Source organism: Aotus nancymaae, unplaced genomic scaffold (genome assembly GCF_030222135.1).
Source record: "Aotus nancymaae isolate 86718 unplaced genomic scaffold, 86718_ANA_hifiasm-v0.15.2.pri h1tg000029l, whole genome shotgun sequence".
NCBI classification, from domain to species: domain Eukaryota; kingdom Metazoa; phylum Chordata; class Mammalia; order Primates; family Aotidae; genus Aotus; species Aotus nancymaae.
The window spans coordinates 28221636-28244401 of NW_026988442.1; the positions used below are offsets into that span (position 1 = coordinate 28221636).

The window sequence follows — 22766 nt, forward strand, 5'->3', positions numbered from 1 at the left end:
TGTAATCCCAGCACTTTGGGAGGCTGAAATGGGAGGATCACTTTAAACCAGGAGTTCAAGACCAGCCTGGACAATATAGTGAGAGCCCATGTCTTAAAAAAAAAAAAAATCACATCATGCACATAGTGGGAGCTCAGTGGATATTTCTTCAGTATTGGCTAAATCATTATTAGGGTTAATCTTTATCATCTAACATAGATCAGAAACTGTTTGCCAGCCTCCTCATCAAGTGTGTGGTCCAGTTGGAATTGATACAGACCATTGACAACATTGTGTTCTACCCTGCGACCAGCAAAAAGGAGGATGCAGAGCACATGGTTGCTGCCCAGGTAAGAACAGGAGGCCTCGGGAAGAGCATCCCTGTCCATAGGGAGGCTGCTTTGATGTAGTGGTGTGCAGGAGCCAGCTCGTACTGGCTTTCCAGAGCCTGTCATGCTTATCTCCTTCCAACCCCACATTCAGTGATGACATGTTGATAGCTTAAAATTGGCCCTGATGGGAGTTACTTACGAAAAAACAGCAAACACTAAAAATTAGGGCCTACACACACATACCCCAGAGAGCAGGTTTATCAGCATACCACTTCTCAGATGCCACCACACTAGCGTTAGTTATCATAGGAACTGTTCCCCATAATTGATACAGTTTAATCACAAATAAGTGAGAAGGAAAAGATACATATAAAGATCCCAGTTATTCCTTTAAATATTTCACTTTTTTTGTTTGGTATATGCATCTTTGTACATCAGGGATTCCTTTTCTCTTTTCTTTTTTTTTCTTTTTTTTCTTTTTTTTTTTTTGGTGAGACAAAGTCTCACTCTGTCACCCAGACTGGAGTGCAGTGGTGCAATCACAGATCACTAGGACTTCCACCTCCCAGATTCTGGTGATTCTCTCATCTCAGCCTCTGGGACTACAGGCACATGCCACCATGCCCGGTTAATTTTTTACATTTTTTTTTAGAGACAGGGTTTCGCCATGTTGCCCAGCCTGGTCTCAAACTCTTGGACTCATGGGATCTGCCTGCCTCAGCATCCCAAAGTGTTGGGATTGTGGGCATGCACCACCATGCCTGGCCTACATGTGGGATTCTTGAAAAAAAAGTCCAAAAGTTAGACAGTAATCCTACAGCATGGGTTGCAAATGTCAGTGCTTCAGGGGCTAGTAGATCCTGTGAGTGAGAGTGAGTGAGTAAGTGAGTGAGGCAGGCTGGGTAGAGACTGCAGTAAACCAGAAATCTCTAGCCCAGTCAAAGCGGCTGCCACCTCTCAGCTTTAGCACCCAGTTACCATCCAAGTGGGTTAAGTTGTGACAGTTTCTGTTGTTTCAAGGGTAGCCAAAATCAAGATTTTTTTTCATAGGGGAAGTCATGTTTTAAATACTAGCAAAAATTAATGTAAATTTCATTACTGCTGGAAAAAAATACAGCTATGGGCCAAAGGCTGTCCTTTTTGATTTTTTAATTTTAGTCAGTTTTTCAATAAAGTTTCCTAGTGTTTCATACATTTTTCAAGAATGCATTCCTGTAGTGAAACCATTGGAGACACACACTCTTGTTTATGCAATGGAGGCAGCACTGATAAAACTGAAACTTTGGCCCCCAAGCCTGCCATCATGGAGCAGCTCAGTGTGTTCCTTCACCAGCCAGTGAGCAGAGTCTAAATAGAAATGTTTCAGGGTGTTGGGGAATAAAGTATGTCTTATAGAGAGGATGACTTTGGGAAACTCATGACTCCCATTGTCTGCAATCACAATGCCCGAAGCATTCCATCTTCTTCACTAGCCCTTCTATCCTCTGTCCTGTCCTCTAGCAAGACACGCTGGATGCAGATATTCACATAGAGACGGAGGATCAGGGCATGTATAAGTACATGTCTTCCCAGCACCTCTTCAAGCTGTTGGACTGTTTGCAGGAATCCCATTCATTCTCAAAGGCCTTCAACTCCAATTATGAGCAGCGGACTGTCCTGTGGCGAGCAGGTAAGGCCACACAGCAGATAAGATAGATAGCCACACTGGTCACCATCCTAAAATATTACAGTGTTTGGAAAATGCCCAAAATTTTAAACATAGCTAGAATAAACAGATATTTTCATGCTTGAGGGGGAGAGAAGGGAAATGCTGCATAGGTTTCATCCTAGTACATAGTACAGTCTCAGTAAGTATTTCATAAAAAGACAAATTGAGGCCGGTGCAGTGGCTCACATCTGTAATCCCAACACTTTGGGAGGCTGAGGAGGGCGGATCACTTGAGGCCAGGAGTTCAAGACCAGCCTGGCCAATGCGGTAAAATACTGTCTCTACTAAAAATACAAAAAATTAGCTAGGTGTAATGGCACGTGCCTGTAGTCCCAGCTACTCAGGAGGCTGAGGCAGGAGAATCACTTGAACCCGGGAGGCAAAGGTTGCAGTGGGCTGAGATTGCGCCACTGCACTGCAGCCTGGGCAACAGAGTGAGACTCCCGTCTCAAAAGAAACAAAAGAAGACAAATTGAAATTTGAAGAGTTGGGCCAGGCACAGTGGGTCATGCCTGTAATCCCAACACTTTGGGAGGCTGACGCAGGTGGACCACAAGGTCAGGAGTTCAAGACCAGCCTGGCCAATGTGGTGAAACTCCGTCTCTACTAAAAATACAAAAATTAGCCAGGCGTGGTGGCACACGCCTGTAGTCCCAGTTACTCGGGAGGCTGAGGCAGAATTGCTTAAACCCAGGAGGCAGAGGTTGCAGTGAGCCGAGATCACGACACTGCACTACAGCCTGGGTGACAGAGCGAGATGCTGTCTCAAAAAAAAAAAAAAAGTTGGAGGATTGAATTGATCTAGCAAGTCAAGAAATTTTATGGGCTGGGCACAGTGGCTCACACCCGTAATCCCAGCACTCTGGGAAGCTGAGACAGGTGGATCGCTTGAGCCCAGGAGTTCAAGACCAGCCTGGAGAGCATAGCAAAACCCCATCTCTACCAAGAAAAAGTATATGAAAATTAGCTGGGCATGGTGGCACACACCATACTCAGGGGGCTGAGGCGGGAGGATCACTTGAGCCCAGGAGGTGGAAGTTTCAGTGAGCCAAGATTGCAACACTGCACTGTAGCCTGAGTGACAGAGGGAGACCCCATCTCGACAAAAAAAAAAAAAAAAAAATTTACATTAAATTAAAAGTGCCTTTTTTTTGAGATGGAGTCTTGCTCTGTCACCCAGGCTGGTAATCTTGGAAAACCAGAAACCATTCATTAATTTTCCAAGCTTTTTGGGGTTTATTCACTTTCCTGCCTCCAAAAATAAATACATAAACACTGGAGGTAAATATATTTTTTTCTGGGATGGTGGTGGGATTCTCATTATTTTGAACTTTGCATAAAAGTGATACTTCATATAAGTTTGGTATTGTTACCATTACTTTCTTTTTTTTGAGGCAGAGTCTCACTCTGTTGCCCAGGCTGGAGTGCAGTGATGCAATCTCGGGTCACTGCAATCTCCACCTCCAGGGTTCAAGCAATTCTCATGCCTCAACCTCCCAAGTGGTTGAGTTTACAGGCACATGCCACCATGCCCGGCTAATTTTTATATTTTTAGTAGAGACAGGGTTACACCTGTCTCTACTAAAGACAGGTTGGTCTTGAACTCCTGACCTCAAGTAATCCGCCCATCTCAGTCTCCCAAAGTTCTAGGATTACAGGCATGAGCCACTGCACCTGGCCTTGTTATCATTATTTTTTTCCCCAAATATTTATTGTAATAGACAATTAAAGAATGTCATTTTTCTCTACAGCCTTAAAATATGCAGCTGTCGCCCAGGCTGGAGTGCAATGGCATGGTCTTGGCTCACTGCAACCTCCACCTCCAAGGTTCAAACAATTCTCCTGCCTCAGCCTCCAGAGTAGCTGAAATTACAGGCGCCTGCCATCACATCCAGCTAGTTTTTGTATTTTAGTAGAGACAGGGTTTCACCATGTTGGCCAGGCTGGTCTCGAACTCCTGATCTCAGGTGATCTGCCTGCCTCAGCCTCCCAAAGTGCTGGGATTACAGGCTTGAGCCAGACTGCACTAAGCCTGGTTTGCGTATCTCTTAAGCTGATTGGTACTCCTTTGTTTTTAAGAATGTGTTCTTGGCTGGGCACAGTGGCTTACGCCTGTAATCCCAGCGCTTTGGGAGGCTGAGGCAGGCAGATCACCTGAGATCAGGAGTTCGAGACCATCCTGGCCAACATGGTGAAACCCTGTCTCTACTAAAAATACAAAAAACTAGCCGGGTGTGTTGGCAGGCGCCTGTAGTCCCAGATACTTGGGAAGCTGAGGCAGGAGATGGCTTGAACTCAAGAGGCGGAGGTTGCAGTGAGCCAAGACCAGGCCATTGCACTCCGGCCTGGGCAACAGAGCAAGACTTCATCTCAAAAAAAAAAAAAAGAAAGAATGTTTTCTTATGTGTGCTTTGTGGAGAAAAATAATCTTGCAACTTGTAAGAACGCTGGAATTCTTAAGAGTTGTTACATTTGAGAAGACAAAACTAATGGCTTCACCAGCCAATAAGCAAAGTCTAAATGGAAAGCAGGCCAGGCAAGGTGGTTTACACCTATAATCCCAGTTTTTTGGGAGGCTGGGCCAGGTGGATCACTTGAGGTCAGGAGTTCAAGACCAGCCTAGGCAACATAGCAAAACCCCATCGCTACAAAAAATACAGAAATTAGCAAGGTGTGGTGGCATTCTCCTGTAGTCTCAGCTACTCAGGAGGCTGAGGTTGGAGGGCAACTTGAGCCTGGGAGGTCGAGGTTGCAGTGAGCCAAGATTGCATCACTTCACTTCAGCCTGGGCAACAAAGCAAGACTCTGTCTCAAAATAAAATAAAATACCAATAAGTAAATGGAGAACAGTTCAGGGTATTTAAAAATGAAGTTATTTTGCCAAGTGCAGTGGCTCACACCTATAATCCCAGCACTTTGGGAGGCCGAGGTGGGCGGATCACAAGGTCAGGAGTTCGAGACCAGCCTGACCAACATGGTGAAACCCTGTCTCTTTAAAAAAAAATAGAAGATATCTTATACAGCAGATGACTTTTGGAGAGTCATAACTGCCTTCATCTGGTATTATAATCGATCTGTATTAAGAATATATATAGGCCAGGTGTGGTGGCTCACACCTGTAATCCCAGCACTTTAGGATGCCAAGGCAGGCAGATCACCTGAGGTTGAGAGTTCAAGACCAGCCTGGCCAATATGGTGAAGCCCTGTCTCTACAAAAATAGAAGTATTAGCTGGGCATGATGCCAGGTGCCTGTAATCCCAGCTACTCAGGAGGCTGAGGTAGAAGAATCGTATGAACCCAGGAGGCAGAGGTTGAAGTGAGCCAAGATCAAGCTACTGCACCACAGCCTGGGAAACAGAGGAGATGCCATCCTAAAAAAAAAAAAAAAAAGAATATATATAAAATCTTTCAGGCTAGGCTCAGTGGCTTATTTCTGTAATCCCATCCCTTTGGAAAGCTAAGACAGGAAGATTGCTTGAGCCCAGGAATTTGAGACCAGTCTGGGCCACAGTAAAACCCTGTCTGTACAAAAACTGAAAAATTAGCTGGGCATGGTGGCACACATCTGTGGTCCTGGCTACTCAGGAGGCTGAGGCAGGAGGATCATTGAGCCCAGGAATTGGAGGCTGCAGTAAGCTGTGATCCTGCCACTGTACTCCAGCCTAGGTGACAGAGCGATACTGTCTCAAGAAAAAAAAAAAAAAAACAGAGATGTTTCAGTATTTTGTAAAGTAACTAGATTTCTAGTTCATACACAGTTATCAGCATTATTCTAGAAGTGTGCACTAATTAAACGACTGTCTGATCTCTAGGTTTTAAGGGCAAGTCTAAACCCAATCTTCTAAAACAAGAAACCAGCAGCCTGGCCTGTTGTTTGAGGATCCTATTTCGAATGTATGTTGATGAGAACCGCAGGAATTCCTGGGAAGAAATACAGCAGAGACTTTTAACGTAAGAAAATTAGTTTCTGACTAGATTTTTATCTTCCATAAACAAAATTCATCACAACAATACTGTGGATTGAAAAGAGTGGGAGAAAATACATGCTGATACTCTGACAAATTATTTTCCTTTTTATTTTTTCCTTCTACTTGGTGACTATATTTTTCTTTTTTTTTTTTTTTTTTTGAGATGGAGTTTCGCTCTTGTTACCCAGGCTGGAGTGCAATGGCGCGATCTTGGCTCACTGCAACCTCCGCCTCCTGGGTTCAGGCAATTCTCCTGCCTCAGCCTCCTGAGTGGGATTACAGGCATGCGCCACCGTGCCCAGCTAATTTTTTGTATTTTTAGTAGAGACGGGGTTTCACCATGTTGACAAGAATGGTCTCGATCTCTTCACCTCATGATCCACCCGCCTCGGCCTCCCAAAGTGCTGGGACTGCAGGCGTGAGCCACCGTGCCCGGCCCCATTATACTTTTCTTAATGCCCTGAAGAGGGCAGAGGCTCGTGTTTCCCTGATAAGCCCTTTCTTGAGCCCAAGAATTCAAGGTTACAGTGAGTTATGCATAGAAACATGGCAGTGAATAGTGCTCTGAGCAGAGTCAGCAGGCTGGAGGGAATTCCTGACTCTGGCTGGAGCCCTGTGGCCTTAGGCAGGTTACTATCCGTCTTGGGTCCGGGTCCTCTTTAGAATTGTTGTCAGCAATAACCTCCCATCATTCCTTCTTTCCAAGAAGAATATATTTAAATCATATAACCAGGATGTGCCTACATCAATTATGAAGAAATGCACCAATGGGGAAAGAGTGGAATACTGATGAGGAAGCCCAGCCAGAAAAGTAGGTCTTTGCCACTCAGCTTCCTGGGCATCAGCAAGATTCTGATGTCTGAGCTTTCTTTTCCTCCTCTAAGGTTTAAAAACAGTAATACACAGTGCTGGCAAGTGTGTGATAAGAATGTACTCTCAGCCGGGCGCGGTGGCTCAAGCCTGTAATCCCAGCACTTTGGGAGGCCGAGGCGGGTGGATCACGAGGTCAAGAGATCGAGACCATCCTGGTCAACATGGTGAAACCCCGTCTCTACTAATACAAAAAAATTAGCTGGGCATGGTGACACGTGCCTGTAATCCCAGCTACTCCGGAAGCTGAGGCAGGAGAATCGCCTGAACCCAGGAGGCGGAGGTTGCGGTGAGCCGAGATCGTGCCATTGCACTCCAGCCTGGGTAACGAGAGTGAAACTCCGTCTCAAAAAAAAAAAAAAAAAAAAGAATGTACTCTCCTTCATAGCTACTTGGAGTGTACAATGGCATGATCTTTCTGGAAAGCAGGTGGGATTATATACCAGGAGCCCTAAAGTGTTCATTCTCTGTGACTTAGTAATTCCACTGTTATGGAATCTGCTTCAGAAAATATTTTAGAACTAGGAACCAGGAATACCACACAGAATATTCATTGCAGACTTACCAGGACAAAAAATTTTAAGCAGCTCAACTGTGGAATGAATAAGCTATGGTATGTCCTAAATTATGGTATTATGAAATATGAAATATAGCCATTAAAAGTGAAATTTTATTTATTTATTTATTGAGATGGAGTCTCACTCTGTCACCCAGGCTGGAGTGCAGTGGCATGATCTCAGCTCACTGCAACCTCTGCCTCCTGGGTTCGAGTGATTCTCCTGCTTCAGCCTCCTGAGTAGCTGGGATTACAGGCATACCACCACACGTGGCTAATTTTTTTTGTATTTTTAGTAGAGACAGGGTTTCACCATTTTGGTCAGTCTGGTCTCAAACTTCTAACCTCAGATGATGCGCCGACCTCGGCCTCCCAAATTGCTGGGATTATAGGCATGAGCTACCATGCCCAGCCTAAAAGTGAATTTTTTTTTTTTTTTTTTTGAGAGAGAGTCTTGCTTTGTCACCCGGGCTGGAGTGCAGTGGCTCCATCTCAGCTCAGTGTCACCTTTGCCTCCTGGGTTCAAGCAATTCTCCCGCCTCAGCCTCCTGAGTAGCTGGGATTACAGGCACCCAACACCACGCCCAGCTAATTTTTGTATTTTTACTAGAGATGGGGTTTCACCATATTGGTCAGGCTGGTCTTGAACTCCAAAGTTCAGAGAAAAATTGTTCTCCTGTAGTCCCAGCTACTCAGAAGGCTGAGGCAGGAAAATCTCATAAGTCCAGGAGTTTAAGACCAGCCTGGGCAACATAGTGAGACCCTGACTCTAAAAACAAATAACACCAAAACACCCCAATTGCTGAAAACTGCAAGTAAAAACAGTTTTGCAGCTTCTTTTTTTTTGGCGGGGGGTTAAAATTTATTGTATTACGAACAAGTTCCCACATGAAGTAAAATTATTTTTAAAAATTTTCACAGGGCCGGGAGCAGTGGCTCACGCCTGTAATCCCAGCACTTTGGGAGGCTGAGGCGGGTGGATCACAAGGTCAAGAGATTGAGACCATCCTGGCCAACATGGTGAAACCCAGTCTTTACTAAAAATACAAAAAATGAGCTGGGTGTGGTGGCACACGCCTGTAGTCCCAGCTACTTGGGAGACTGAGGCAGGAGGATTGCTTGAACCTGGTAGGCAGAGGTTGCAGTGAGCCAAGATCGTGCCACTACACTCCAGCCTGGCGACAGAGCAAGACTCCCTCTGAAGAAAAAGAAAATAGTTATTGCAGTGGCTGGACTTAGAGGCTTAGGCTCACACCTATAATCCGAGCACTTTGGGAGGCCAAGACAGGCAGATTGCTGAGGCCAGGAGTTCAAGACCAGCCTAGGCAACATGGAGAAACCCCATCTTTACTAAAAATCAAAAAAATTAGCCAGGAGTGGTAGCATGAGCATGTAGTCTTAGCTGCTTAGGAGGCTGGGGTGGGAGGATCAGCTTGAGCCCAAGGAGGTTGGGGCTACAGTGAACTGTGATCATGCCACTGCACTCAAGCCTGTGTGGCAGAGTGAGATCCTGTCTCAAAAAAAAAGTAATTAAAAAAAAATGTTAAAATAATTTTTTAAAAAAGTCATCCCAAGAATGAATAGTTCTCCCTGAATGTGAGATGTTAATCAATTGTTTGATATGCCTCCCCCTCTCTAATTCTTCTAGTGTTTGCAGTGAAGCTCTTGCCTATTTCATCACCGTGAATTCTGAAAGCCATCGGGAGGCCTGGACAAGTCTCCTGTTGTTACTTCTAACCAAAACCCTCAAAATAAATGATGAAAAGGTATGAACAAGTAAACTCTGATGTTTCCACTAGGACATAAGGTTTGGGTTGGCTTTTCACTCAAGAGTTTGCAGTAACTATTTTCTCAGTTCTCCCAAGGATGGTTACATGACTGTCAGCACCATTCTAGATGCATTGGAGAGAAGTGAATTCATTACAGATGATGAGTGCCACAGGATAGTAGGGCTTTTTCCTGGAAGAACCCTAGTTGACCAAGGCTGAAATTTAGACCTCATATGTTGCTGTTAGGAGTGGTATGGTGATTTTCAGTGCAGCAAGAGAGGGTTGAGATTGTGAAGCACTGGTTTTGACATAGGAACTTGCTTTACAAAATAAAAGCTGTTGACTTTTGGTAGCGAGACTATCCAAATATAATTAAAGTTAAATATAACTGAAAGAAGCTTTAATTTGCAAGATTTTCTTTCAACTTCTTTTGTTGTTTTTGTTGTTGTTTTGAGACAGTCTTGCTCTGTCACCCAGGCTGGAATGCAGTGACACAATTTCAGCTCACTGCAACCTCTGTCTCCCAGGCTCAAGCAGTCCTCCCACCTCAGCCTCCTGAGTAGCTGGGACCACAGACAAACACCACCACATATATTTTTGGTAGAGATGGGGTTTCACCATGTCACCCAGGCTGGTCTTGAACTCCTGAACTCAAGCAATCCACCTGCCTTGGCTTCCCCAAGTGCTGGGATTACAGGCGTGAGCCACTGTGCCCAGCCCCAACTTTCTAATAGCAAGAAAAGTACCAATATTATAAGAAGTTGCAGGGTAGGCCAAGTGCAGTGGCTCACGCCTGTAATCCCAGCACTTTGGGAGACCGAGGCGGGCAGATCACCTGAAGTTGGGAGCCTGACCAACATGGAGTAACCCCATCTCTACTAAAAATACAACATTAGCTGGGTGTAGTGGTGCACACCTGTAATCCCAGCTACTTGGGAGGCTGAGGCAGGAGCATCGCTTGAACCCAGGAGGCGGAGGTTGTGGAGAGCCGAGATCGCACCACTGCACTCCAGCCTGGGCAACAGAGCAAGACTCTGTCTCAAAAAAAAAAAAAAAAGAAGTTCTAGGGTGAGATGAAAACTTTTGAAAAACTGGTGCCAAAATAAGAAATTCATTGTCTAATTTTATCCGTCTACTTCTCTCTCACCTCAAGTTCAAAGCACATGCTTCAACATACTACCCCTACTTGTGTGAAATTATGCAGTTTGACCTGATCCCTGAGCTCCGAGCAGTTCTGCGGAAATTCTTCTTACGGATAGGTGTTGTGTATAAGATATGGAGTCCAGAAGAGCCATCACAGGTACCAGCAATACTGTCACCAGTGTGGTAGCCCTGGCTGCCCAGGCCACTGCTGCAGCTCTGCAGAATGTTCAGCATGCCATCTCTGGCGCGTCTCATGAAGGGTCAGAGAAACAAGGAATTGGCATCTTGGATCTCAGAATGGCCTGGATACGGATGGCCTCTATGCTGCTCCATCACAGTCCCCAACTAAGGCTTATGGTATTTCATTAAACTGTTGCATACCCAGTTAGCACAGTAGGTGGGGAGTCTGCTTCATTTCTGTCATTCCATTTTTCTTATTAAACTGTCTGTCAAATCTGTCATTGCACATGCCATCATTTTTTAGCAAAATCCCATGATTGGCTATAAATGTTTTGTAAGAAGTAGTCACTCTCCTTCAAAATAGTGAACATAGCTATATAGATTCACGATAATTAGAGAGTATGTTAATAAAACTTCTTGTAACGGCTAACTGCCACCTAAAATACGCTGGATTTTTTGTTGTTTGAGTGTGTTAGAGAAATTTGAGTGTTTTTGTCAGTTACGAGTCAGCCATAATTAGATTAGTTTAGGGACAGATCGGGATTAGAGAAGGGTTGTTTTTGTGTTTTGTTAATGTCTGAGTGATTTTTAAAGTATTTTCCAAAAAGATACTGAAAATTTGGTTGAAGGCAGAGTTTAGTAACTAAGGTGGAATTAAGAGTTTTGCGAGGTTAAAAAAATGTGCCTCGTGGACCTCCCTGTTTTAGTAACATGGGGAAGAAAAGTCTACAGAAAAAAGTGAACAATTTAATGAAGATGATTAGCCTTCCTTGAAGGAAGGATTTGTGGATGAGTGTTAAATTAAAATTTCCAGAATACACTGTCCATCTCACACACTCTGAAATGTAATATATGAAGTGGTAATGAAAATGAAGTAGTAATTTAACCAGAGTTCATTTATCCTTGAATAAACCTTTTTATTTTTACCTCAGAAAAGTGAGTATACTGGCAGTTAGTGTCACTGCTTTGCACAGTCCCCATTAAATGACCCTCCAGAGAGGGACAGTAAGTGCATGAGAAGCTGCTCCCGTGAACCTCCTCAGCCAGATGTCATGGGTGGAATTGGAGATGGGGTGGGCCAGCACAGCTGAACTGTGACAATGGCATGTGTCACATGAAGTGACATGTGCCCAGCACTTCCATTAATCTGAGCCTAGGAGTTGAATTCTTTGGCAAGGTTAGATTCTGAGGTCCTTATTAATAATGTTAATGATGGTGCAATTCTCTCATCTGCAGTAGAACTGAGTTCTGATGCAGCTTGTATAAAAGCGGGCAGTATACAAGTATGATCCGAAGCCTGTGAGCAGTATAGTGGATGCTCACCCATGTGGAAGAGTACACATGCCTCATTCTTTATGCTCACCCACTGCTCACCTAGAGCATCACTAAGCGTTAGACATAAGTGTAAGCGGAGTGATTAAAACATTCAGACTTCTACCTACACTCCTTAGTCCTCTAAATTGGGTGGTATTGATGTCAACTCTGGTGCCTTAGAAGTTAGTAGTTTGGGAACCTATCTGTAAAATCGGATTTTTTTTTTTTTTGTAGAGAAGGATTTCTGGTGCTTTTGCTTACTAAGAGTGATACTCTTAAGTTGTTTTGTTTTTTTTTTTTAACAGCCTTGAGAAATGTTTGGTTTTTGGCCAGCAGAATTCTTGTCTACTTTTTTCTATCCCAAAAAGTGTTTTAATTTCTCTACCAAAGAAAAAATGAGCATGTTTAGGTTTTTACATTACTTACATACATTAGATAAAAGAAGCTATATAATTCAGCAGGAAAGGACCATGGGAGAATACTGAGTGGAAAATGTTAGCACATTTGACTGGCTTGCCCTGGAATCCACTGTACCTTTACACTGTACCGTGAATCCTACGCTCCACGGTATTGTAGCGCATCACCACCTCAACAAGTCAGTCGTCTCCATTGTACTAAAGGTATAAATGGGGAACACGTGTTCATTTATGAAGTCCATCTTGCATGCAGCTGTATCCCTGGATTGGTTATTTTTCCTTTCCTTCTGAGGTTCTCATGTCATTTTCTTCATCGAATATGACTGTAAAACTTCCTGGTGTCTTCCTGCCCTCTCTTTAATTTTGTCTCTTGCAGGGTAGCACATGTGTCAGTGTATTTTAGTACTTGCTGAAACATTCAGGCTTAAATTTCTTATTAGTTTAGTATTTTTAAAGATTTGATTTTCTGAATGAGGCATTTGAATTGTACCAGCAATGGACTTTTAAAAAATTGGATGTAAAACCATTCAGGGTAATTTTTCTTGTCAGTGGACAGTGACGAACAGAGGAAATCCTTTACCTCCAATAATAAGCCATTCAGCCTAAATTCTTTTTTATGAATAAATCTATTCTTTCTCATGGTAAATGTGGCTTGTGCCACTCAAACACTAGTGAAAAGGTATGTACAACTGCAACATCAGGCCAGGACACCATTTATTTAACCAAGTAATGGAGGAGAGTGAAACATTTTCCAAGGCCTTATTTCTTTTTCAGAATGCTTTAAGTGTCAATTATATGTGCTGGGTCTCTAGAGAAGTTTTTATTTGTTCCAATACTGCTGCTTTGAGCAATTTTGTTTTTCTTCATTGTCTGTTAAGGAAATCACCAGCTTTGGCATCTTAACAACAAACAGTGGATGAATAATTGTTATTTCTGATATGCATCATTAAAGTCAATTATATCTTTTCCCTGTACTCCTCATGTACAACCAAAGAACATACATTATGAAAATTGTATTATAATATCTGAAAACACATTTTCCTCTGACAGGTGACTTTTGTACAAAATGAAAAAAAAAAAAAAAACGTGTACTTTTTTCGTTTCTTTTGTGATTAAGGGTATACAGTTAATAGTCTTTGTTGTTAAAGGAACCTGCTAACAAGTGCAAGTATTACCATCTCATTCAAATGTTTGTTGTTATGATGCAAATGGATATTGGTTTCAGTAGAAGCTGGATACTTAATACTGCATTTTCTGAATTTTTTTTTTTTTTTTTTTTTTTTTTTTTTTTGAGACAGAGTCTCACTCTGTCACCAGGCGCCAGGCTGGAGTGCAATGGCACAATCTTGGCTCACTGCAACCTCCGCCTCCCGGGTTCAAGCAATTCCCCTGCCTCAGCCTCCTGAGTAGCTGGGATTACAGGCGCACGCCACCACACTCAGCTAATTTTTGTATTTTTAGTAGAGACGGGGTTTCACCATGTTGGCCAGGATGGTCTCGATCTCTTGACCTCGTGATCCACCGGCCTCGGCCTCCCAAAGTGCTGGGATTACAGGCTTGAGCCACTGCGCCCAGCTCTGAATTCTGTTTTAATATTTGTGTTAAAGTAGACATAGCTGAACTCACTTGAAATCCTGGAGTTTTGTTATCAGCAGCTTTGCAGTTTGGGAAACAAAGAAACCAAAGCTGAATATTTTAAAGAATGAATATATCTGGAAATCCTTGCTCTCAAAACAAAACAATATACTCTATCAAAGGTGTTTTACTCAGTGTTCTAATTTTTAAAAAATTTTATCTGCATATTTGCATCAAATATTTCTTTATGTGCAAAATGTATGTTTTACCTCCTTAAAATGCCTAAAAGTTAATTAATAGTTACTTTGGTTTAATCTATACACAATATTAAGTGCATTTAATATTGGTAATTTAATGAAAAGCATTCCTTGCCCAATGGATGTATAAATTTTTGAAAGAATAAGCAGAATTATATAATATGAAATGCTATGTAAAGTTTTCTATGTAAAAATATTATGTATAATACTGTTAAAATATCCCATGCTTTGATCAGGTGGTAAATCAATAAAATTTTAAAAAGTATAGCTGTTTCTAATGTAGTAATTTAAAAAACATATACCAAGCCATAGTTTTCGGTTAGTTTATGTCCCTCGCTGATCAAAGGGGGAAAAAATCTAGTCATGAGAAGATTCTTATATGCCTCTTGAGTCTATTAACTTTTTTTGTTGTTGCTAGTTGTAAAATTTAATTGTAAGGATCAGGCAGTGGCTATTGGTTGAACCAGTACACACTGACAGCTTTGAAACATTCAGTTGCTGATTTATTTATTTATTTTTGAGACATGGTCTTGCCCTGTAGCCCATGCTGAGAGCAGTGGTGCAATCACAGCTCACTGCAGCCTTGACCTGCTGGACGCAAGTAATCATCTTCCCGCCTCGGCCTCCTGAGAGTAGCTGGAACTACAGGGCCAGTAGAGTAGTGAGATCCCTTGCCTGGCTAATTTTTGTATTCTTTTGTAGAGGTGGGGTTTGGCCACGTTGCCCAGGCTGGTCTTGAACTCCTGGCCTCAAGTGATCCTCCCATCTTAGCCTCCCAAAGTGCTGAAATCACAGGCGTGAGTACCACGCCAACTGAGATACTACTTTTTAAGTCAATGTGACAAGTAACAATCAGATTCTCATAACATTGTTTAGGATCTATAAATTTTATTCTGGAAATAGTTCCATACACAAGGGTAAGAGACTGACAGTGTAATCCCCAATAATTAAACTAAAGGTGTAATTTTCCAAATCACTTTTAGTTAACACAATAAATTCTAACTTTTTAAAAAAATAGAGATGCCGGGGCCAGGCGCGGTGGCTCATGCCTTTAATCCCAGCACTTTGGGAGGGCGAGGCAGGCAGATCATGAGGTCAGGAGATCAAGACCACCCAGGCCAACATGGTGAAACCCCATCTCTACTAAAAGTAAACAAAAAATTAGCTGGGTGTGGCAGCACACGCCTACAGTCCCAGCTACTCAGGAGGCTGAGGCAGGAGAATTGCTTGAACCCAGGAGGCGGAGACTGCAGTGAGCCGAGATTGCGCCACTGCACTACAGCCTGGGCAACAGTGCAAGGCTCCATCTCAAAAAAAAAAAAATAGAGATGGGGGTCTCACTACATTGGCCAAATTGGTCTTCAGCTCCTGGGCTCAAGTGATCCTCCCACCTCAGCCTCCCAATGTATTGGGATTTTTTGGTTGTCACAACGGGGAGTGAGGGGGATAGTGACTGGCATCTAGTGTATAGAAGCTAGGGATGCTGCTAAACAGCCCCACCACGAGGGATTAGCCAGTCTAAATGTCAGTGGTGCCAAGGGCAAGAACCGAAGTGATTTTCCTCCTCTAAGAAGTCTCCTTCAACATGGTGATGTAGGACCCCAAAGTCAATTTGTTGCAGATACTTTCAACTTTCTTTAGCCCGTTTTTTAAAAATCATGGCTGCGTACCCATTTAATGAAGATAACTGGGATCACTAGAAAGGCCAGCTCAACCCTGTTAAAAGGCCACTTATTTAAGGATTTTGAAAAGCAGTTTCAGAATTACACTGATTTTGTACTCTACCAACAGAGTGGAACACATTTTAGGCAAAAGTACATTTTATTTTTTCAGAAGACGAGAGTGCTTCCCTGGAATTTTTCTTTAATATATTTCTAAAAATTTGTTTGTAGAGATAGGGTCTCACTATGTTGTCCATGTTGGTCTCGAATTCCTGGCCTAAGCGATCCTCTCGCCTCAGCCTCCCAAAGTACTGTGATTACAGGTATGACCCATGCCCAGTCTTGCAAACCTGTATATTATGCCTGTGACCCTGTAACCCATGCCTGGAGTTCTTGCAAACCTGTGTATTATGCCTGATTCTAGTTTAAGAAGTCTGTTAAATTGTCCTTGGGTTGGTTATTTGTGTCACATCTTAGGGGAACTGAAATGGTTTGGCTGTGTCCCTACCCAAATCTCATGTGGAATTGTAATCTCAATGTGTCAGGGGAGAGGCCTGGTGGGAGGTGACTGGATCATGGGGGCGGTTTATGCCATGCTGTTCTCATGATAGTTCTCATGAAATCTGATGGTTTAAAAGTGTGGCACTTCCCCCTTCAGTCTTTTTCCTGCTGCCTTGTAAGATGTGCCTCGCTTCCCCCTCACCTTCCACCGTAAGTTTTTTGAGGCCTCCCCAGCCATGCAGAACTGTGAGCCAATTAAACCTCTTTTCTTTATAAGTTACCCAGTCTCTGTGTTGTTTTTTGAGACAGAATCTCACTCTGTCGCCTAGGCTGGAGCATAGTGGCGCAATCTTGGCTCACTGCCACCTCTGCCTCCCGGGTTCAAGTCTGCCTCAGCCTCCTGAGTAGGTAGGATTCCAGGCACATGCCACCATACTCAGCTGATTTTTGTATTTTTGGTAGAGATGGGGTCTTGCCATGTTGGCCAGGCTGGTTCTCGAACTCCTGACCTCAGGTGATGCACCTGCCTCAGCCTGGAAAAGTGCTGGGATTACATGCATGAGCCATCGTACCCAGCTTCTGGTAGTTCTTTATAGCAGTGTAAAAACAAACTAATACAGGGGTCCAACTAATTGAGTGTAACTGCATACCCATAGCAAGAGGAGGAGGAGAATGGATGGGACTCAAAAGGATTCTGGCAAAAGTGATTTTAGTATTTTTCTTAAATGCCTATTTCCAGACACAAGCCAACCTTATCTGCTGTGTTCAACTGAAGAGCTGCTGAGGATATTATATATAAATTTCAATTTTCATCTATCCCAGAGATTGCCAATTTTTGCATAAAGCTTCTATGACCTTCATTAACCTAATTCAGAATTGCTAAAATAATTTATCTTGATTTATGTTCAAGAAATACCTATATGTTCTAGTAAACTCCGCTTAAATAAATTTAAGCTTAAATAAAGGCATGTTGCTTGATTGTCTTCCTCAGAGTGCTATGGGTTTCTGAAAAGCAGGCATAAACAGAACCATTCCATGGGAGAGGCCATTGGACAGATCATGGAAGCTGGAAAGAATTCTGTGCAGATTTTTATATTCACTTTTTACCTCTTCTGGAAATTAGCAATTAGCAAGCTATTACCCCCTTTTTGTTTTCTTTGAGACAGGGTCTCTCTGCTGCCCAGACCGGAAGGCAGAAGTGCCATCATGGCTCACTGCAGCTTTGAACTCCCTGGTCTCAGGCAATCCTCCCACCTCAGCCTCCTGAGTAGCTAGGATCACAGACACACACGACTACGCCTGGCTAACTTTTATTTTTAGGAGAGACAGAGTTTCTCCATGTTGGCCAGACTGATCTCAAACTCCTGGACTCAAGCGATCCTCCCACCTCAGCCTCCCAAACTGCTGGGAGGGCCAGCAGTTGGGAGGTCAAGATGGGAGGATCACTTGGGAAGTTGACTTTTTTAAGAGCTAATGTTCATTGATTGATGGTTTACTGCACCCCAGGCACCTTACAATGTGTTTACATACAGTAAGTCCTTCAAACCTCACAACCCTATGAAGTAGGCAGCAGTATTACACCTCCATTTTTCAGATGAGGAAACTGACCCAGAGAGACCCACTAAGGCTATGTACATGGATCACACAGTTGGGAAAAGGCAGAGCCAGGACTAAGACCCAGGATCTTCCTCCAGAGCACATGCTCTTGACTGTCACACAAGTCAGTCATCCTGCCAGTCACTGCTTAATCTGGGGAGAAGAGGTGGAGAAACCAAGTAGGGTGAACAGCAGAACACAGTCCTCACCTCTAACGGAACTTACCATGCAAGGCTCCTGTTTGAAAGGTGAACTGCTTGGCTATTGCAAACATCTGACTTACAAACCATCTTAACCAGCCCTCTTAAACTTGCCTTGTAGGGCTGGCTGTACTTTGAATAGTTTCATGACTAGCAATGGGCTATTTATTTAAAAGTCAACAAAAGGCCAGGTGAGGTGGCTCATACCTGTAATCCCAACAATTTGGGAGGCCTAGGTGGGCAGATCACTTGAGGCCAGGAGTTTGAGACCAGCCTGGCCAACATAATAAAACCCGGTCTCTTCTAAAAATACAAAAAAATTAGCCGGGCATGGTGGCACACGCCTGTAATCCCAGCTACTCAGAAGGCTGAAGCATGAGAATCACTTGAACCTGGGAGGTGGAGGTTGCAGTGAGCTGAGATGAAGCCTCTGCACTCAGCCTGGGCAACAGAGCGAGAATCCGTATAATTAAAAAAAACAAAAACAAAAAAAACCTCAAGGAAAGCAGAGGTAATATAAGGTAAGAGGAGAGGAGGTGAGCAGATGCCAAGGTTGAACCAGTAAGCTGCTGTGGTTTTCCCCTTGCCCTAAAGTCTCACCTCTTCTCACCAAGTCATCAACTGTCTTCCCTTTCCCACCTAATTACATTACCTCAAAATTGACTAATTCATTACTTCTTTTTTTTTTTTTAGATGAAGTCTCCCTATGTCACCCAGGCTGAGTGCAGTGGCTTGATATCGGCTCACTGCAACCTGCACCTCCCGGGTTCAAGCAATTCTGCCTCAGCCTCCCAAGTAGCTGGGACTATAGGCGTGTGCCACCACGCCCAGCTAAATTTTTGTTTTTTTAGTAGAGACGGGGTTTCACCGTCTTAGCCAGGATGGTCTCGATCTCCTGGCCTCATGATCCACCCACCTCAGCCTCCCAAAGTGCTGAGATTACAGGAGTGAGCCACCTCACCTAGCCTGTTTCTTCTGAGTTCTATACTTGCTCCTGCCTCATGGCCTTTGCCCTTGCTGTTCTCTCTGCCTGGATGCTCTTTCCCTAGATCTCTCCATGGCTGGTTCTTCCTCCTCCTGGGTTCAACTCAAATGTTAATTCCTCAAAGAGACCTTCCCTGACCTTAGCTACCTTCTTGGTCTCAGAACTTACCAATATCTGCAGTGATCTGTTGGATCTCTCTCCCCAGCTGGAATGTAAGGGTGTCAGGGCAGGGACCATGACTGCTCTGTTTGACAGTCACCAGTCGGAGAAACACTGGCACATCACAGACACTCAGTATTTCGTGAAATAGTTCAAGGATTTTTTTTTGTGTGTGTGAAAATTCTGTGAGGGGGATCATGGAACAGTTCATAAAAGTGGGAATTAGATCATTTCCTTTGCTTTCCTGGGCTGCTGAAAATTCCACTCTCAATGTGCCTTCCTTAGCTTGAAGAGGAAGCTGCTGCCTGAAGACCCACTTCTTTTTTTTTTTTTTTTTCCGTGACGGAGTTTCCCTCTTGTCGCCCAGGCTGGAGTGCAATGGCGCAATCTCCGTTCACTGCAAGCTCCGCTTCCCAGGTTCAAGCAATTCTCCTACCTCAGCCTCCTGAGTAGCTGGGATTACAGACACCTGCTACCATGCCTGGCTAATTTTTGTATTTTTAGTAGAGGCGGGGTTTCACCGTGTTGGCCAGGCTGGTCTTGAACTCCTGACCTCAGGTGATTTGCCCGCCTCAGCTTCCCAAAGTGCTGGGATTACAGGCATGAGCCACCACGCCCAGCCTCTGAAGACCCACTTCTACTACATACCTGTCATAGGTAGAAACCAGCCCTAGGCACCTGCTGCCCTCTGAGAGTCCTGGAAGGTGCTTTGTCCTTGGCTTTTGGGCCACATTCCATGACTCCTGGTGAAGTCTCACTTTTCCCTTCCCTTCCACAAAAATAGGAAAGAAACAGAACTTAATGGCTAGGCACAGTGGCTCACGCCTGTAATCCCAACACTTTGGGAAGCTAAGGCAAGAGGATCAATTGAGGCCAGAAGTTTGAGACCAGCTTGGGAAACAGTGATACCCCATCTGTCCCCCTCCCCATTCCCCCACCAGTGAATTTTATTACTTTCTCCTGCTAGGCTTTCCATATTGATCATGTTTTATACTCTTGCTATTTCAACCATTCTTCAGTCTTTAATTCTCACAATAACCCCATAAAGTAGGTACTATTATCATCACCACCACCATCCCTCCTTTCTATGGAGAGGTACCTGGGGCTCAGAGAGGGTGACGAACTTATGCCACTCGGCTGGATTCGAAGCCCTGCAGCCTGGCTCTAGAGTCAGCCTCTTAAACACTGCCCAGACCTAGCCTGGCACCGTGGCTCATACCTGTAACCCCAGCACTCTGGGAGGCGAAGGCAGGCAGATTGCTTCAGACCAGGATTTCAAGGCCAGTCTGGGCAACACAGTGAGACTTTGTCTCTATTAATATTTATTTATTTATATGTTTTTTGAGATGGAGTCTGGCTCTGTCACCCAGGCTGGAGTGCAGTAGCACAATCTTGGCTCACTGCAACCTTGGCCTTCCAGGTTCAAGCGATTATTGTGCCTCAGCCTCCCGAGTAGCTGCGATTACAGACATCAGCCATTGAGTTCAGCCTTGTCTTTATTTAAATAAATAAATAACTGCCAGGCACAGTGGCTCACACCTGTAATGCCAGCACTTTGGGATACTGAGGTGGGCAGCTCACGTGAGGTCAGGAGTTTGAGACCAGCCTGACCAACATGGCAAAACCCCATCTCTACTAAAAATACAAAATTAGCTGGGTGTGGTGGTGCATACCTGTAATTCAAGCTACTCGGGAGACTGAGGCAGGAGAATCACTTGAACCTGGGAGGTGGAGATTGCAGTGAGCCGAGATTGCACCACTGCACTCCAGCCTATGTAACAAGAGCAAAACTCCGTCTCAAAAAATTAAATTAAATTAAAATTTTAAAAAATAGAGCCAGGAGTGGTGGCTCATGCCTGTAATCCTAGCACTTTGGGAGGCCGAGGCAGGTGGATCACAAGGTCAGGAGTTTGAGACCAGCCTGACCAGCACAGTGAAACCCCATCTCTACTAAAAATACAAAAAATTAGCCAGGCACAGTGGCGCATGCCTGTAATCCCAGCCACTCCGGAGGCTGGGGCAGGAGAATTGCTTGAACCCGGCAGGTGGAGGTTGCAGTGAGTGGAGATCATGCCACTGCACTCCAGCCTGGGTGACAGAGCAAGACTCCGTCTCACAAAAATAAACACATAAATAACTCACAAAAATAAATATATAAATAGCCCTGCAGACATCCACTTTCAATCTACTTCTTTCACTGCAACCTTGATGCTCCCTTCGGTTTCACCCTGTAAAGGAATCTCACTCAGGGGAAGGGCTGCTCTGATGTGCTGGAGAGCAGATGGACAGTGCTAAATAAAGTGGGGCCCTGGCTACTGTGGACAGAGAACACACTTAGCATAGGACTAACATTTGCAGGCTCTAAATGTCGGCTCACATGCTCTGAGGGTCGACATTTAAAAGCTATATGTAAAGCTTTGGAATAAGATACATTCTATCTTCCTTCCTTTATAAATGCACCTTTGTAAAGATCTGGACGAGCAGGTCAAAGATAGAATTCTCAGGCTCCTCAAGCTCCACACCAGAAAGCAGCAGCACTGGGGAGCTGGCCCAAGACTGGCACCCTGCTGTCTCCACCTCAGGCACCACAAGGCTTTGCATGAGTGCCTGGATGCCCAGCCCTGCCCAAACACCCTGCAAACCCCTTTCTGAACCCAGTCACCCTTCCAGCATGGGGGTGCTCACAAGCTGCTGTGCAGCTTACCCTCTGAAGAAGTGACCCGGACAAGGGTCTCCACAGGCCAGGGGCCTATGGTTTGGGAATTCCAGTGCCTCGTGCAACTGCAGTGTGGTCTGAAAGGGAGTGGCATGTGCTCTGGATGAGCACACCCACTCAGCTCATGGACAGGAGGGAGCAGCTGGAGGAGGGCCAGGGTGATTCTAAAATTCACATTGACCTGGGCAGCCTGTATTTTATTTGCTAAATCTAGCAACCCTAAATTGTGTGCTGGGTGGTGGTGAGTAGGCAATTTCAGGTAGGCCTCTTTGTGGAGCTGGAACCTAAATGTAAAGGAGGGGCCAATCATTCAGGGATCTAGAACATCCCAGGCACAGGGGACAGCAAGTATAAATGCTCTGAAGTGGAAATAAGCTTGAAGCTTAGAGGAACAGAAAGAAGGTGGAGTGGCAGAGCTGAATGAGGGTTAGGAGAGGAGGGAAGCGGAAGGTGATGAGGGAAGGCGCTGGCAGGGACCAGATAATGTAGGGTTTGTGGGCTGTAATAAAAGTACCAAAAAGTTACATACCATACTCCCTCTAAAATAGAAGCTCCATGAGGGGCGGGAAGTTCTCTTCCATATGAGACCCTATGTGCATGACCTTGGATCGTTCAACATTGAACACCTCCTACGTGCCAAGCCCTGACATCGAAATAGGTCACATGCCAGCAGCCACTCGCTGAATCTGCGTTCCTCTTTGGAAATCCGGACTCGTGAAGCCTGTTAGAATAGTCAGGGCCAAAGGGAACTGTCACTTGTGACGTCAGCGTGGAAACAGCGAGGCCTCGATTGGCCCTTCGGACCTGGGTGGGGCTAGAACATTCCTGGCCCCGCCCCCTGCCGGGGGCCCGCTCGCGCATGCGCTCTGGCATCAGCCTA

The 22766-nt window shown here is 44.4% G+C and overlaps 1 protein-coding gene across 5 annotated transcripts in view; it reads left to right on the forward strand.

The window, feature by feature from the left end:
- The window catches only part of ARFGEF2 (ADP ribosylation factor guanine nucleotide exchange factor 2), a 102795-nt gene extending 88462 nt beyond the window's left edge, over positions 1–14333 (forward strand). For 4 of the 5 annotated variants that reach the window (XM_064382501.1, XM_064382502.1, XM_064382503.1 and 1 more), the window contains 5 exons: positions 199–329; positions 1812–1980; positions 5833–5971; positions 9063–9180; positions 10337–14333. In XM_064382501.1, coding sequence (XP_064238571.1) covers positions 199–329; positions 1812–1980; positions 5833–5971; positions 9063–9180; positions 10337–10513 — 734 coding nt within the window. In that variant the 3' untranslated portion in view covers positions 10514–14333. Of the gene's footprint in view, positions 1–173; positions 330–1811; positions 1981–5832; positions 5972–9062; positions 9181–10336 lie in introns of those variants that run through there. The other variant, XM_012467416.2, reaches the window with a different exon arrangement.
- The last annotated feature ends 8433 nt before the right edge of the window (positions 14334–22766 follow it).